The 18746-nt window shown below is 41.8% G+C and overlaps 1 protein-coding gene across 8 annotated transcripts in view; it reads right to left on the reverse strand.

Moving 5' to 3' along the window:
• UTRN (utrophin) overlaps positions 1-18746 on the reverse strand; it is a 503173-nt gene that overhangs the window by 13793 nt on the left and 470634 nt on the right. For all 8 annotated transcript variants that reach the window (XM_077350828.1, XM_077350839.1, XM_077350815.1 and 5 more), the window contains 4 exons: positions 18173-18238; positions 7606-7764; positions 5908-6151; positions 2620-2722 (listed from right to left, as the gene is read on the reverse strand). In XM_077350828.1, coding sequence (XP_077206943.1) covers positions 2620-2722; positions 5908-6151; positions 7606-7764; positions 18173-18238 — 572 coding nt within the window. The remainder of the gene's footprint in view (positions 1-2619; positions 2723-5907; positions 6152-7605; positions 7765-18172; positions 18239-18746) is intronic.

Genomic DNA, 18746 nt, shown 5'->3' on the forward strand with positions numbered 1-18746 from the left:
TCCCCAGGGATGCCAATAGTTCTTGGTTGTGGAGGGGCCCCTACAATCTCCCACACCCTGGCCTCAACCAAAGACCTGGTAGAATAGCTCCATTTTATAGGCCCTGCGAAAACGTGAAAGCTCCTGGTAGGGGCCAGGACTGAAAAGATTCTGGCCTTGGTCAAGGCCAAGCAAACTTCTTGTGGACCAGGCCTGGGTCAAAGCGAGGCACTGCGTGTAGCAATAGATGATCATAAGATTCAATCATCAGAAAGGCCAAAGCTGAGAGTGAGCTAAGATTGGCCAGGGAAGCCCATTGTAACAAGAAAAGATTTTTCAGTTATGTGAGGAGCAAACGTAAAATAAAGGAGGCAATAGGCCCACTGTTGGGTGCGGATGGACAAACTCTAACGGAAGATGCAGAGAAAGCAGAAAGGCTTAGTGCCTATTTTACATCTGTTTTTTCCCACAGGTCAAAGTGTTTAGGCACATCTAGAGATGGCCGTAGCCAAAGGTTAGTGTCTGGGTGGCAGGTTAACATGGATAGAGAGGTTGTCGAGAGGCATTTAGCTGCACTGGATGAGTTCAAATCCCCTGGTCCGGATGAAATGCACCCGAGAGGACTCAAAGAACTTTCCAGAGAACTTGCACAGTCCTTGTCCATCATCTTCGGAACCTCTTTAAGGACTGGAGATGTCCCGGAGGACTGGAAGAGAGCAAACGTTATTCCGATCTTCAAAATAGGGAGGAAGGATGACCCGGGAAACAACAGACCAGTTAGTCTGACCTCTGTTGTGGGGAAGATAATGGAGCAGATATTAAAGGGAGCAATCTGCAAACATCTGGAGGACAATTTGGTGATCCAAGGAAGTCAGCATGGATTTGTCTTCAACAGGTCCTGCCAGACCAGCCTAGTTTCCTTTTTTGACCAAGTAACAGGTTTGCTGGATCGGGGAAATTCGGTTGATGTCATTTACTTGGATTTTAGTAAAGCTTTTGACAAGGTTCCCCATGATGTTCTGATGGATAAGTTGAAGGACTGCAATCTGGATTTTCAGATAGTTAGGTGGATAGGGAATTGGTTAGAGAACCGCACTCAAAGAGTTGTTGTCAATGGTGTTTCATCAGACTGGAGAGAGGTGAGTAGCGGGGTACCTCAGGGCTCGGTGCTCGGCCCGGTACTTTTTAACATATTTATTAATGATCTAGATGAGGGGGTGGAGGGACTACTCATCAAGTTTGCAGATGACACCAAATTGGGAGGACTGGCAAATACTCCGGAAAATAGAGACAGAGTTCAACGAGATCTGAACACAATGGAAAAATGGGCAAATGAGAACAAGATGCAATTTAATAAAGATAAGTATAAAGTTCTGCATCTGGGTCAGAAAAATGAAAAGCATGCCTACTGGATGGGGGATACGCTTCTAGGTAGCACTGTGTGTGAACGAGACCTTGGGGTACTTGTGGATTGTAAACTAAACATGAGCAGGCTGTGTGATGCAGCGGTAAAAAAGGCAAATGCCATTTGGGGCTGTATCAACAGAGGCATCACATCAAAATCACAAGATGTCATAGTTCCATTGTATATGGCACTGGTCAGACCACACCTGGAGTACTGTGTGCAGTTCTGGAGGCCTCACTTCAAGAAGAACGTAGATAAAATTGAAAAGGTACAGAGGAGAGTGACGAAGATGATCTGGGGCCAAGGGACCAAGCCCTATGAAGATAGGTTGAGGGACTTGGAAATGTTCAGCCTGGAGAAAAGGAGTTTGAGAGGGGACATGATAGCTCTCTTTAAGTATCTGAAAGGTTGTCCTCCAAGTCAGGATGCTGTTTCTGTTGGCTGCAGAGGACATGCAGTAATGGGTTTAAACTTCAAGTACAACGATATAGGCTAGATATCAGGAAAAAATTTTTCACAGTCAGAGTAGTTCAGTAGTGGAATAGGCTGCCTAAGGAGGTGGTGAGCTCCCCCTCACTGGAAGTCTTCAAGCAAAGGTTGGATACACACTTTTCTTGGATGCTTTAGGATGCTTAGGGCTAATCCTGCGTTGAGCAGGGGGTTGGACTAGATGGCCTGTATGGCCCCTTCCAACTCTATGATTCTATGATTCCATGATAGGTGATATATGGGACTGAGACTGCAAAGGGCCTTAAAGGTCAAAATCAGGACCTTGAACTTGACTCGGGTTGCAACTGGCAACCAAATCTGTTGCCTCAGCACTGGCTGGATATGGGCCCTCTAAGGTTAAGGACCCTGACTGCTACATTTTGCACCAGCTGCAAATTTCTTGGTAGGCCCCCGTACAGTGATTTACAGAAGTCAGTCCTGGAAGTGACCTTTGCATGGATCACTTGATCTTATATCTTTGATAAGAGTCAAAGCCCCATAGTAATAGGCTTTTTGTTCTTGATGCATATATACTCACAAGGTTTTAATGGACAGCACATCATTACATAAATACAGAGCACCCCTCCCCCCCCCAATATCCCCCAAAACAAAAACAGCAGGTTTGCCCAGGGCCAGTATTCTCTACATCCACCTACATTTTCTTCAAGGGAGTTTGCTTCTAATGTAAAGTCTTTAGAATCCCATTTACAAATATAACAAACCTTTTGGCTGATCAACTAACTCACCAGTTTGATTAAACTGTGAACTGGAATCAGGAGAATAGCTGAGTGCAGAATGCTGAGGTGAGGCACAAGAAGAGCCGCCGTTAATTCTGGAGTCTGTGTCTGGCTAAAGTTTCACGATTTAAGAACAAATAAGATTTTTAAAACAAATGTATTTAAAGGTATCAAATCACATTTGAAAAAACTGAGGCAGGAGAACAGTTTCAGCAGTTTCCACAAACAATGAAAATTTTGTGCCATAAACAGGGCCACAGCTTTATTATTTACATGAGCATAGGCACACCAAAGATGAGGCAGTGGATCCTAATCACTCCTCCCTTGCTGCGGCCAGCAGACCACCACCCCATGGGGACTAAGTGACCCTGTGGTCAAGCTCCCCATAACCATCAGGCCTGCTGGACCCTGGGAAGGTAAACATAGGAAAGCCCTACAAGCCTCAACCTCTACTGGAGCTCCCCCAGCCACCCTGCCTTGTGAGGTGGCTAACTCCCCAGCTGGGAAGTGACCCTGCTCACATATGCAGCCTCTTAAGGAAACTCCCACAAACAGGCAGCAACTCAGCACGTGGACACAGGTTGTGCCCAAGAGGATCTGCCCCCCATATAAAGTGCCAGCTATGGCATAAAAAACAAGCTGTATGACAAAACAGCAAAACAAAGCCTGTAAGATAGGGAGGGAAGGAAGCAGCAGGTGGCCAGAGCAGTGAGTGACAAAGAGACCATGTGATAACACTGGTCTCCTTTTACCTGCCACTTCACGCCAGCCTGCCCCCCAATCACGCAGCTCCATGCGAGGAGTAGCGAGCCTTCGGTGTGCCTCCACATGACAACCTGCCATGTTCTTTGTTTTGCTGGACTCCTTTGCCTGAACAATGGCCGCTACTTGCCGAGGACAGCAGCAGCTTTTAGCAATGTTTTGTATCCAACTGCATATGAGCAGGGCCGGTTATTTCCCCATCTTTCCCCCGGAAGCACCATCTGAGGGTTTGGAGAAATCCCCTATACAACCTACCATGTGGCATGGGGAGTGTCAGTTAGGAGGATGAATCATTTTAAAAATGCCCCTCTTTCCCCCACTAGCAGAGCACTTTGCTTAAGGTGTACAACATTCTAAAAGTACTGCTTAAATTAAAGAAGATGATGATCTCTTTGTGCCAGTGCTGTCATGATCTGACTGTCACAAGGTTCAAGACACCATGGCTGGATGCTATGGATCCTTGAGCTGGGGCATCTTTGATCTTGTGACCTCCTCCCTCCCTCTCCTCAACTAATTAGCTGCATTAGTTTGCAGCTAATCCCCCCCCCCCCCATTATGTCCTTATACCAAACTATGTTCCCCTGCTCCCTTTCAGAATCAGAAGTAAACCTAGTTTGGTGGGAAAAGAACAAAGTGTATTTTGCGACTGGAAGATAACAACATACAATAGTTTGCTGTGAAATCAGTAATTATTCATTTCTGAGCTACAGGCAAGGAAAGAAGAGCACATGGAAGGACATGGGTTTTCCACGCCTGCTCCTATAACAATAAACCATAGTTGTTGCTTTTCTATGATGTTACATCTAGAACCACAGTGTATTACTTTTCCAGTCAGCTAAATATATATACAATTGGACAGTGATAAAAGGGAATTATATATATTTTTAGGTGTCACCGAATGGTATACTAAAATACTATCCCCAGGGAGGAATATTATGATTTTATTTTTTAACTGGACCTGTGTCCCTGTTGATTCCTGTCCACTGGCATTGCTTCCATTTTCCTAGTCTAGATAGGAAACATTTTTGTGAGTTTTCAAATAATATTCCTCTGATTATTGGCCTTCTCAGTAAATAGTATCTGTTCACCCCTTTAAAATAAAAACAGATTCTGTAGACAAACTTTCAATGTAAAATTCCAAAATAATTCAGTGGCATTTCTCACATTAGATGGGCAATAACTTTTTTTCTCAAGATAATTTTAAACAACAGTTTTGTTTCACTGTGGCTTTCTCACAAAGGGATGGGAGACTTGCAGAACCTTTAAATCATGAAGATTGATCTAGCACTAATGGAAACGTCTTGGAGACATAAAATCCTTACCCATAAATTATCATCATCAGCCTCTAGTTGTATTTTATTCCCATTAGCACATCTGATTTCAAGAAATGCAAAAGATAAATTGAGGTTATAGAATTGGGGGGGGGGTGAATTCTGCCCCTTTTTACATATTAAGAAGAAATTCATGTAATCTACAGAGATTCAGCATTTTCATACAGAGGGCCTAAATAGGTATTCACTATATCTGGTAAAAACTGGAAGGACTGAAAAAGCAGGTGACACCATTTCATTATTTCCTTCTCTTTATAATTAACACGTTTTTCTCAGAGCTGCCATATGCCAGCTCTGCTTCACCTCCATGTTTGACATTGTAATCAATCTTTTGGATAAAAATGACAGGATTCCTGACAGCCACTAATCCTTTGGGCTTCTGAAATAAAAACAGCAAGGACACCTCTGAATGGCAACCTGAAACAAGTAAGTTCCTATGTAAAACAATGTAAAATGTTCCTCCTTAACAATATTCTGTGTGGTGTTGTCTATTACTGTAAATGCATTTTATTAGGAGGGTTTTTTTTTTAAACAGATTATTGCGGTAATTCACCCACCATGACAGTTTATTAACCTAACCGACATTCTCCAGTTAACAGTCCTGTAATAAAACAGAGTTTAAAAACAGAACAATTTACAGATTAGATTTTACTATTAAAACATAAGTACCATATTGATTAAAAATTAACTGCATAGGGAGATAGTTTTTCTATAATGTCATCTGTAAATTGTTGTTTTTAACCTGCTTTAATACTGAGGTCTGTTGACTGGAGAATCTTGACTAGGTTAATAAACTGTCAAGGTGTGTGAATTACCACAAAAATCTGCAAAAAACAAAACAAAAAACCCCCCACCACATTGGCAAAATTAAAAGAAAACCAGGCTGACAAAGAACACACTGGTGAGACATGATCAAAATGAACACTGGCCATAGCATTATATAACTAAAAGAAACAGTGCAAGATTAAAAGCCATGGAGACATCTGGGCCATAGGATCCCTGTGAGTTGGACACAACTGAATGGCTAACATCATCACCTTACACTTGGGACAAAGGGAATGTAACAAAATTGAAGAATACAAAAATACTCTTGTTTACCAAAGTGCTGTGAAAGAGGCATGAATAGAAACTTGGATATTTTGAACTTGAAGAAAAGCAGCCACCACCATACATTAAGCAACTGTTATAATCAGGAGTGCTATACCTGCTCAAGCAGCTGTCGCAGCCGATGGAGCTGAGATTCCAACTGCTTATTATGATCTTCCAAAATCTGCATTCTGGCCTCTAGACGACCTTTGTGTTGCCTTAAAAGTTTGGCCTCTGCAATGAGCTCAGCATCTTCAGATGTGTGCTGGGGTGACACGGCAGAGTCTGGGGGTGAGCTGAGTGCATTTATTCCCCTTCGAAGATGCTGTTCCTTTAGCTGCTCATATTCCACTTGAAGCATCCTAGACTCATTTTTCAAAGGATAAGAGTTACTTCTTAGAAGCACAGATACATGATAATGAATCTATATTCTATCAATGAGTATATTCCATCTTACAGTTGTGGAACTATGTCACAAAGTTAAAGCAAGGGCACACTGATTCTTAGCTATGGCTCAACATGTGAAAAAAATGCAAAAATACTAATTGTATTTTCTAACGCACCAAATAATATTGGCTAAAGCCTTACAATAATTAAAGGGGTCTTATTATGAAAGCCAACTCAACACAACCAAGGACTGTTTCTCACGTGCACGCATATCACCTGATAACTCCATGTTCACACATAATGCAAAATATGGTTTCATTAAACTAACAATTGACCATCTCAATCTGCGCAACCAACACAGTTACAATTCCACAAACCAGAACGTGCATTATTGTTACAATTGTTTACTTGATTTATAGTCTCCTGTGTTTTTTCATTAACCCTCAAGATTACAAAATATGAAAACTGTGCAATCAGCTATCATAAGACATCCAACAATGAAGAAAGACTAGGATTACAAAATTACAATGCAGGCAACCCCCTTTCCCACACTACTAAATGCCAGGCCATAAACAATGCAGAAAACTGATCACAAAAATAGAAAAAACACAGGAAAAGCAAGAAATATATGTATAATAAAACATGCAACAGTCTACAATTTTACTCCCATTTTAAAAAGCACATGCCTGAACCATTCAATTATACCATAGCCTTATTATTTTTAATGTACTCCTCAATATTTCAGTTTTGCACATTCTGTGAAATCAACTGAGAGCAGAATGTTTTGGGACATATTTTTGTCAGTCTGTGAAATCAGACTTCTTTAGTCCAATCCCTTTCACACTTGGATGATCTTCAGGTGAGATGGAAGACTTGCTATCCAATAATTTTTGTGCTATTTTCTGCACAAACAACCTGCTCCAGAACCCCAGAAAGATCCCCTATTTCCCCAATAGGAAAAAATGGAGATTGTTCACTGGGGAGGATCCTTCAGGGGAGATGGAGGGTTTAGTTCTCTGCAAAGTTGGTGCAATTTTGGTGTATCCCCACCCCCAAGATCTCCTACAGGAAATGGTAGACACAAGAATCTAGGATTCCCACACCACCACCAAAAATAAATTCAAGTTGACATAGGGATACCTGAAAATTAAGTATTACAGAATCCAATTTTTTCACCCTAAAATGCATACCCCTAGGAAGAGAGGCAGGAAGATGCACAGATTAATTATGATGCAATTTTCCTTATCCCAATTCCAGATTTGGAGAGGCATGCTTTATCTCTGTTTCCACTATCTCACTGACTGCCAATGTGATTTGCCTGTGAAGTGTCAACTAAGATGCCCTTTATAAAACCAAGCTTCAAATATATAAGCATACATTAAGATACACTAATTAAGCACAGCAGAATCATAAGGAAAGATGATGACACCTTTGCTCATCCTCAAGGTCTGCAATGATACGTTCAAGTTCTCCTCGTTCTTCTCTCTCTACTGACTTTAAAATCTGAGCTGGACTCTGTGGCTGACTCACAGGTGACTCTCCTCCAAGAGTTTGACAGTACTGCTGAATAAGGGCATGCTCATCTTCCCTAATGACAAAAAAGACTGCATAAATATTTTATATGAACGAAGTACGATTAAATTGATGTCAATTGCTTAAAGAAAGCACTGAATAAAGTTAGAATGAATTTATACAATATATATAGGTGAAATTGGATAAGATACAAGGGGTTTATATAAAGTAGAACAAACTCAGATATAAATGATCACATTATTTATTGTTTGAATGGATGGTGAGAATTAGCTGTTACTATCATTTTTCTATTTTACACATGTCTATACATTTTTCTATATACACGTTTCTAATATACCGTACATTCATTTACACAATTATCCCTCAACCCTGTAAGCTTTTACCCATGATGCATCTTCCAAACAATCAAACCCAAGGGTTGGATCCCACAAGACAGTCATTATTGTGCAACAGTTCTTGCATAGGCTAAAACACAAAACACTGGAAACAGTTCTTGTGCTAAGTCAGCTTGACTGTATCCTGTCTGACATTTTCATTTTTTACAAGTCAAAGCACATAGTGTGTTTTTGCAAACCCCATTCCCCATAATGACATTCTTCAATCAAATCATATCACATTCTAAACTGTAATAACTGTGTCAAATAGCCTTTTGATTATTGTATGCAGTAATACTGCTTGGAAATGAAAATTCAGTGCCTGACACTACAATAGGTTTTGTGCAATGTCATGCACAAAAAGAAGTAATTTAAGTAAAATTTCTCTTTCTCTATTGCATGAAATAATCCAACTTACTTAAAACACAATTGTAAAATAAATAAGGGGACAAAAAGGAAAATAAATGCAGTTGGTATGAAATAACATTGGGACCAAGATACTTGAAGCACCACTTGCCCTGATAAATTACTGCCCTCCAGCTGAGGTTGACACTGCATGCACCTTTGCATCGGCAGAGGTAAGGCAGGCTGATTTAAGCAGGACAGCCTTTGCAGCACCCAAGATTACAGCATATCCCTTGCTTAGCATTTGGCCTGGTGCTGGTTTGGTTGAAGTTCTGGTGCCAGGTGAAAACTCATCTCAGGCTTTCTGTTAATTCAATTTTCTTTAACTTAATTGTGCTTGTTATATTGCTTAATTGTTCAACCTGTCATCTGAATTTAAGTATTTAACCATTTATTTTTATTTATTTATTTAGATTTCTATACCGCCCATTTATCCTTTTCATGTTGTGCTGTTCCGTGGTTGACTATGATTTTTTTTTACAGAATCATAGAATCATAGAGTTGAAAGGGACCTCCAGGGTCATCTGGTCCAACCCCCTGCACAACGCAGGAACTCACAACTATCTGCCCACCCATGTTGACCCCAAATTGTTTAACTATTTTATTGTTTATATGTATATATGTATGTATGTATGTGTGTGTGTGTGTGTGTGTGTGTGTATTCTGCCTTTCATTTAATTCAGCTTTTACAAAACACATTGATGTTGTTGTCTTCTAGTCATTCATTCACACTTAGTCACTCACTCACTCATGTTGGATGTCTAGACAGCAAGGCTCTGGAATGGATAGCAAAAGAATTGTTTTATTTTCAGGAAAACAAAAATAACACTTGTACCATGTGTGTTTTTGTTTGTGTGTGTGTGTGAGAAAAGTAATCCCTACACCTAGGTACTTTGGGCATCTATTTACTCAACTGAAAGCCTTCTCTGCACAGCTGCTTTCCTAGCAACCAAAACAAGATCTTTAAAAAAAAAAAATTAAACTGTGAGCAAATAGAGATCAGACTGAATCAGACTGAAGAGAACATACATTGTTAGTTTACACTAGAGGTAACAAAAAGCCACCGATATGGAAGGATATAAGCTAGAATGATGAATGCACTACTTCCTTCACAGCTATAGTCATACAGATCAAACAACAGTGAACACTATCATAAACATTTCTTTCCAGTACAGTTTCAAATGACTCGAGGAAGTAAAATCAAATGGTGGTAAAGGGCCAAGCACCCATTACTGGCTTAAGTAGCCAGAAAGTGAGGGTGTCAGGGCATTCCCACCTTAGGGCTCAGGAGGATGCATTGGAACTGGATGTGATAGGAACTCTAGAAACCCCCAAATCTCTGTGGTATGGAATGGTTCCTAGAAGTTACATCACTTTCAAGTTGGTATAGTTTGGTGTAGTGGTAGTTAAGACTGGTGGTCTTTTATCTGGAGAGCCGAGCTTGATTTCCCACTCTTCCACATATGGCCAGCTGGGTGACCTTGGGCCAGTCACAGTTCTCTCAGAGCTCTCTCAGGCTCACCTACCTCACAGGGTGTCTGTTGTGGGGAGAGGAAGAGTAGGCGATTGTAAGCCACTTTGAGATTGCTTTGGGTAGTGAAAAGTAGAGTATGAACACCAATTCTTCTAGATACAGTTCTTCCACTTTTTCCTACTGCACTGGCAGGCTGATGAGCCCCAAGCCCAAAGCAGTTCAGTCAATCAGTTGTTTAGGATGCATGCAAGGTAGAACAACCAAGGAGGAGCAGAAGTGGGATAGCTGAAGATGTAAAAGACTTTAGGCTAGCTTTGATGGTGATCAGAACGAGATGGGAAGAAAACCTTTTCTAATATAAGACTTTTGTGCACAAAGTTTAGAGCAACTATTTTGAAAAACAGTTACTGCCATTAGTCAGAAGCAACTTGACACCGGAATGATAAATTGTTATAGTAAATTGAGCCACATTGACAGAACACCAGTCACCTAAGAATTACTTAAACTAGTTTTGAGTTTTGATTAAGCTGAAAATTGTCTGTGTGTATGAACACAGAAAGGGAGAGAAAGGCAGACAGGAAAAGGGAAGAGATTAGTGTATTTTCCCTATTATCAATTGGATATTGATTCTAAGCTTTGCTGCTGACAGATCATTCTATTTCAATTCAAGGAAAATGTATAGGTCTATGTATCCCAACACAGATATGCTAGGGAAAATTGTCAAATACAGCCACATAAAAATGTTCCTAATAGCAGACCCATTTCATAACCACTATTATATTAACCTACTAGGGGCAAAGCCCATTGTATCCGAGAATACAATGGGCGCTAGAGCTTGGCAGTGGGAAGAGATAGGGGAGGAGTTGTCCAATTTATAAGGGCATGGGGTTGAATGTGTGTGTTGTGTGGGAGGTTGAGGTGGCAAATGAGAGCATGGGTGTAGAGATATGGATGTCAAGAACCTGTGGTTTGGAATGTTCGTTGAGTGTAGGAGAGGACTGACCTTTGGGAATTGCGGCATAGTGGTTACAGATGAGCTTTCCAGAGCCATGTCTTCATATATGTGAAGGGAAAATCAGACTGGAAACTCTTCTTAGGGGAAGATTACATGGCAACCAATTCCTCCCAGTTCTGCATCATTTCACTTCTTGAGTGAATTAGGCCATAGACACCGAAATGCCCCTCTGACCTAGTACACATGGGGCAGTCACAGTACACAGTCTCCATTTTTTCACTGTTGATAAAATGTTATGTGCCCACATGCTTCTTTCATGATTGCTCCTTAGAAGAAGAACGGATTTTTGTACCCTGTTGTTTACTACCCAAAGGAGTCTCAAAGCGGTTTACAAACACCTTTTCCATTCATCTCCCCACAATAGTCAACCTGTGAGGGATATGTGGCTCTGAGAGGTCTGAGAGAACTGGGAATGGGGCGCAGTGACCCAGCAGGCCTCAGGTGTCTCAAAGCATTTTCCAATCGTCTTCTCTTCTTCTCCCCATAGCAGACTCCCCATGAGGGAGGTGGGATAGAGAGCCTCACATGGAAGCTGGCAACCCTAAGAAGAAGACTCGCTGTGCACAGCAGTCTTGACCTTAGTAAGGTTTTTTATACTGGTTTTTTATTTGTCAGGCCAAGGTTGGAAAAATCAAGTTAGTTCCCATGTCTCTCCAGCCATTTACTTGTTCACTATTTACAGTTTCAGGCTGTACATATTTATTTAGATCTTCCTGCACTTTCCAGACTCATAGGACTGATGCTGGTCTGCCTGTCTGCGTATACAAACAGTTGCTGGTAAGAGCTCGCCACAGCCCTTAGCCCGGGAGGGACACACCTGCACCTCTCCCTCCCAACTGCAGGCAAAAATGGCTCCTTTGAAGGCTGGACTCTCAGGCATTGTACGATTTTGAAGTTCCACCTCCAAACCTCCAGGAATATTTCTAACCCAGGGGTAGCCAACCTCCAGATGGGGCCTGGAGAGCTCCTGGAATTACAGCTCACCTGCAGAGTATAAAGATCAGCTCCCCAGGCAGAAAGGGCTCCTTTGGACAGTGTTGTGGTAGAGAAGAAACATTTAAGGCCTCCCACACAGGTTGTTGTTGAATTGAAAGACTTGAGGCCTACTGCACAGGGTTGTTGTGCAGATGAAACAGGACACAAAAAAACCCCCTCTGCAACAGCATCCAGTTTCGTCTGCAGAATAACGCTGTCCGGTGGCCTCAAATCTGCAGAGAGTTGCAAAGAAAAAAGACACATGGCTTGGCTGTGTCTAACCCCCGGCCAGAGCAGTATTTTAAGTGAGAAAGGGCTGTTCTGTGGCCTGCCTGTCAGCCAACTGTTTGGCAGAAGGGGAAAGTTCCCCCCCCCCTCAAAAGGAATGCCCTCAAGGTCCCCTGTGTTGCTCTTCGAAATGCCTCCCTCCCCTCAGTCAGGGGCTGTCAGAGGTTCCTTCGCAGCAGGCCTGAAGGGGGGGAGGGGGAGGGGGAGCACTCTGCAGCCTCCTGCCAGCTCTGTCAGGGTTCTGGGGCAATTTACAGTTGGACATGACAGTTAGGACAGCCTTGGGGCAGAATGGGCTGGCACAGCCTCTGTTCTCATCCCTCTTGGCAGCCCTACTGACCTCCTCTCCCTCCGGTGGTCAGAGGCAGACCAGCAGCCATGTCTCCAGACTGCCCCTGGCTGCGCTGTGTTGGCAGGCCCTGTCAGAACTTTGACTTTGCGCCTTCCGACTGGCTGTAACTCTGGTCTGTCCTGGTGAGGGCCCAATTGGAAGGTGCTTTGCTCCTTCCGATTAGCCACTCCACTTGTCAGTCCGGGGCCAATGGACCAAACCGGGAGTTTTGATCCTGGTCTCAGCCCACCCCAACCCCCCTTACAGTTTTATTAAGAGGGACAGATGAGCTAGATCCATTCGCACTTCTTTTTAATTCAGTGGTTTCCGATTTAGTCCAGAACATAGAATAATAGAATCATGGAGTTGGAAGGGTTCTCCAGGGTCATCTAGTCCAACCCCCTGCACTATGCAGGAAACTCACAACTACCTGCCCACCCACAGTGACCCCAATTCCATGCCCAGAGAATGCCCCTTCCCAAGAAAGCTAGAATCTCTGGCCAGCTTTCCTATTATCTTTCTTCAGCTAACTTACTTACAATAGTATTCTCACAGGTATAGCTAATTTTGCTACCACATTGTTTTCAGCTAAAATTTTACAGCAGAGGAAACTTCAATTTATATTTAGGGCTTTTTATAGTACATAAAATTATGAAGAATATAAGAATTACTGCTCTGAATAATTTAAAAAATGGAGCCATTGACAACTTAACACTCAGCTACTGGGTGAACAAGAAGGGTAGTAAAACTACCCTTTTTAAACTACACTGAAGAATCTGATTACAGTCATCATCTCTGCTAAAAATAAAGTTAATCTGAAACAATCTCTTTAAATTATAGACTGCCGCTACTGAGCATCCAGTCAAACCAAAAGAGCATTATTTTAAAGAGCACAGCATAAATATGCTGAGGAGAAATTTCAGGTAGGTATACAGGACTGAATTTCAAAGTTATCCTATTTTTTTCAAAATCCATTACTAAAAATCAATCTTCTTTACTTTAGAGTTCATTTCAAATATAAACGTTAAGGTGGCAGTCAAAGTCTATTTTATAGGGCTTGCTTATGAAGCTAGAACCTGGCTTTTAACATGTGTGCTCAAGCACACATGACTTCAGCGCCATCTCTAAAGAACAAAGTTGCAAATATAAACTTGGGTCAGGCTCTTAATTGTGATGGCATCATTGACAGGCAGAAGACTGAGATAAGTAAGCCCTACTACACAACACAATAAGTCAAAGTCTGGAGCAGCCCCAGGCTCCACTGTTTCAATGTCAAAAGTTACACAGAGGACAAAACGAGGGTCTATTGATTTGTCTATTAAAAGCAGCATACTCTGTAGCTGTCTGAAAACTGATCTTCAGTGAAAGAACACTGGACAAAGGAAAGAATATATTGACAGAAAAAAATACAGCTTTGTTCCTCCCTCCCCATTTACTTTGTCAACTAACTGGTTTGAAAGAGGAAACTTTGTTCTGGCAACAAGAACTCACATGCCAACAATTCAAGACATATCTATTAGCAGTCCATAAAAAAGCCAGCTATATATCTAAGGTAATGTGATCCACACAAATAAAATTTTCCTGATATTGTGATTTTATTTTAGGCAACAATCAAAATCTCCCAGTATACAAGGTGACCATTGGAAACTAGAGACATGCATTTCCTGAGATGCCTAAAATAGACACACCAAACATCTGATGTAAATGCAGCCTGAACAGAAACTATCCCTGACTATACCTTCTCCAAAGATGTATTTAAAAATGTTATGGAGGTTTTTTAGAAGCTACATGGGGGGTATTATTGGCTGTGTAACCATTCAAAATTAAATGTCTGTATGTGCAGTAAGTGAAGTTCTGGAATAACATTTTATAGAAAAAGTCATGGGAAATAATTCATTTAACTTCAAACACAGTAGGCTAAATGATCAATGATTAGTTGTTAGAGTGGTTAAAAAAATTTAATCTCATGCTTCAAATGCATTAGTTAAATACAGAAAAACTCATTTACATATCCAGTGTAATCTAACAAAAGGATTCGATGCATGATGAAAGAAGTCACTCTATAAGTTTGCTTTGATTTTTAATCACAGATGGATGCAAAATAAAGCATGCAACATATTTATGGTTTTAAAATGAACAACAAAGTTTTGAAAAGTTTCTTCAGGACTGATTTTATCTTTCATACTAACTACAATCGTATGCAAAAATAGAGCTGGCTCCCTGTTAAACTTGATGGGCAGTGTTAAGCAATTCATACAGAGTGTCTTGTTTGTCCAGACCTCTGCAGTGACGGTAACTGAATATGAGTTTGCCTTCATTTCTTGGCTCCACCTCTCAGCATCCTCATGTGTCTATTCCTGTCTTCCTCTGAGGAAGGGCAGGATACAAACATGATCAAAATTAGCTGCTATATGCACAAGCCTCCAGTAACATACTTTAACACATTATTAACAGAAAATAGCAATCTCGTGAATTCAATTGACAAATTCAAAACTGTTCCTCTTCTTCTCCAACCTCAGTATTCCTTAGCTGTTTATGTATTTAGCTAAATTAGAGAGCCAGTTTGGAGACTCAGCTTGGTGTAGTATTAGGAGTGCAGACTTCTAATCTGGCAAACCGGGTTTGATTCCCCACTCCCCTACATGTAGCCAGCTGGTGACCTTGGGTTCACCACAGCTCTGATAAAGCTGGTTTGACCAAGCAATAATATCAGGGCTCTCTCAGCCCCACCCACCTCACAGGGTATCTGTTGTGGGGAGAGGAAAGAGAAGGCGATTGTAAGCTGCTTTGCGACTCCTTCGGGTAGAGAAAATCTCTTCTTATTCTTCTAATATATTTTCCAAAAGAATATGCAGTCACATTCATAGCAAGGCTGCTTCTAAATGAGACTGATCAAAGTTTGAGTATAGTGGCACCTTTAAGACAAAAAAACTTTAATTTTGGGTATATGCTTTCATGCGCACGCACACTTCATCTGATTCTAATACTACTATGTTATATATAGTAGTATGAAAGCCTGTTTCAGATGAGAATGCAACAGGTGCTAGACCTGATCCTGGGTCCAGGACAGGATACTGCGGGCGCCTCATGGGGCAGAGGGAGAGAGCGGGGGCTGGGAGCACCAAGCTCCCACTGCCACAAAGTCAGCACCAAAGGGTGCTGAGGGCTTGGCGGCAGCTTCGTAAGACAGGGGGGATTGAGCAGCAGAAGGAGAGCATGAACAGTAGCCAGCGGCAGCGAAGCACCCTGGGGAGGTGGGAAGGGGCAAGTTGGGGGGTTGCAGAGTGTGTGGAGGGAGCATCAACAGGGAGGGCCCCACCATTGCGGGTGGGTGCCAAGCATTCCACGAAGGGCGCACAGGGTTCGGAGGCCAGTGAGAGAGGGAGAGGAAGCACGGCCAGGGGGCCGTTGCATGTTGCTTGTGTGTGAGAAGCAGCTGCAAAGGACTTGGTGGGCACCTTGTTTTAGGGGGAAGTAAGCAGCAGCAGGAACCCGTCCCCTCTCAGCGGAGCCACCATACCACCTCCATGGCCATGCCATGTATGGGCCGGTCACCAGGAGGATGGCCATTCCCTCCAGAGTCTGTGGGCACAGTGACCAGTGGGCGCAGCTGGGCACTGGAGGTCTGTCCCCACTGGTGAGCAGGCTCTGAATGGCGGTGAGCAGCCTCGAGTGCTGGATGGGCAGCTTGTGGGGGCAGGCGCTCTCAGGGCCACTGGTGAGGAAAAGGCAAGGAAAGTTGCACTGAGGAATTTTTGCCCATCACAGCAATGCACCTGGTCATTTTTTTGAGGGTAGCAAGGGCTGTACTATGAGAAACCTTACCGCATCTACCCTACAGCTCAGATCTTGTCCCCTCAGTCGTCTTCTCATTCACAAAACTCAAAGAACATGTAAAAGGAATACAATTTGAGTCCTTCAAGGATGCCAAACTGCCATTTTGATGTGGTATAAATCTAAGAGCACAGAATTTTTCAGAGAAGGGTTAGAGAGATGGAAACACCACCTTCAGAAGATGGAGGATATGTCAAGAAACAACAGCTTCACATTTTGATATTATAATATAAAAGTTGCTAAGATTTTGTAGCCATATTGTTTGACTTACCCTCATATATACTATATTATCTGATGAAGTGTGCATGGACACAAATGTTTATAACCAGAATTAAATTTTGCTGACCTTACAGGTGCCACTGGACTAAAACTTTGCTTCTGACCAACTTGGCTACCCATCTGAATCTATCAAACGATACTGGCAATCCTAACAAGATACTGCACAGTCCTAATACGGGTAGTGCTTTTCTCCATAAACTCTAGAAATTCATACATCTGCAAACTAGGACTGCATTTCTGAAAAGAATTCAACCATCTGGAGAGGTAGAATTTTTCATTTTCTCAAGTCGATCTCTTACTCATCCTAATATTACTTGCATTACAATTTGCTACCAAGAGAAAATACACGCAAGTACCTATTTCCTAAGTGCATCCAGTTCTGAAACCTAGAAATTACACCACAGAGGTTTAAGATTTTATGCCTGTCAAGTGAACAATTTAATATGACATTCCTGTTTATTGTTATCTCAGACCAAAACACTGTTCTATGGTTGCCCCTATAGGTAAAGGTATTCCCTGTGCAAGCACCGAGTCATGTCTGACCCTTGGGGTGACGCCCTCTAGCGTTTTCATGGCAGACTCAATACGGGGTGGTTTGCCAGTGCCTTCCCCGGTCATTACCGTTTACCCCCCCAGCAAGCTTTGTACTCATTTTACCGACCTCGGAAGGATGGAAGGCTGAGTCAACCCTGAGCCGGCTGCTGGGATTGAACTCCCAGCCTCACGGGCAAAGCTTTCAGATGGCTGCCTTACCACTCTGCGCCACAAGAGGTTGCCCCTATGAGGGTGCCCAATTTATGACTCAATACAGAAGAGAAGGCAAAATGAAATTGGGTTTTGCTTTAAATAATATAACATGGTAACATTTTTAACATCCTTCCATCCTCAAAAGTGAAGAAATGTGCTGGTAGGAACTTAATGGCAGGACCTTCCTTCTAGAACACCTTTTGTGAGCAATAAATGCAGTTTTGCAATGATCCTCTCCTCTTTACTTAAGTACATCACCCACTAATGAACTACCACTAATTTTATATCAACATCACTAGTATATATTATCAGTTCAGACTGTTATGCTATTTGGCATTATTTTCATTCATTCAATTTGTATAGCACCCCTTGCTATGATGTCATGGGGTGGTTTTTTAAAAGTTCTAAATGTTTATTAGGGTACTTCCCCAGTGCAGAAAACAAGGCAGCTTATTCATTCCCTCCTGAGTTTCCACACTGAACAATTTAGAGGAGATATTATTTAAAAATTATCTTTGTACAACTTTCTTGGTCCTTAGCAATAAAAGGACTCATGGAGGAAAGGTTTCAGCCATACTTGCCCAGGTCGAAGTTATTCTAATGCTTAGTGGGTGACAAGCAACTGGTCTTCCTGTGTCCTGGTTGGAATGCCTCAGTTTTTGCCAGCCACTTGGAGATTCTAACTAGTACCTACTTTATTGGAATTCTCTGGTACTGATGAACTTATCAGTATCTACTTACATGCTTCCTGTGGTGGAACTGCCATCTGTAAGAAAGGAACCATTGGTCCGTTCCATTTGGGCTAGCCTTAGTAAAAAAAAAAAAGAAACAAGATCAGCCTTTATTCCATTTGAGTCTATTTCACGTTAGACACTTCTTGCTTCAAACAACGGCAATAATTTACAGCCAAGCAACACAGATTTTTGACTGCCTAAGTTTTCATGTTTATCTTCTTTAAAATGTAGTCATTTTTCTCTGCTTCATGTCATCCTTTCTACATAACTCTACTAACAAATTATTCTTCTTAGTACTATTTCATCAAGATCCATCTTCAGCCTCATTTGCAAAAGCTTTCAGGTTAAGCACGTACCCCCACTTGTTTCAATTAACAGTTCAGCTGCTCACACTCATAGGGATGTAAGAACAACTAAGCTAACTCTCTTGTACTGTGTATGCTTCCACATGGACAAGTCATTGAACCAGGATGATAAAGTAGATATATGTCCCATGGACATAAGTAATACCTTTGGAAGTAGGATCTATTTTTAATTCTATTTAGAGAAACCTGACACAGAAATAGATAACAGTCAGATGA

This window comes from Paroedura picta, chromosome 1 (genome assembly GCF_049243985.1).
Source record: "Paroedura picta isolate Pp20150507F chromosome 1, Ppicta_v3.0, whole genome shotgun sequence".
Lineage (NCBI taxonomy): Eukaryota > Metazoa > Chordata > Lepidosauria > Squamata > Gekkonidae > Paroedura > Paroedura picta.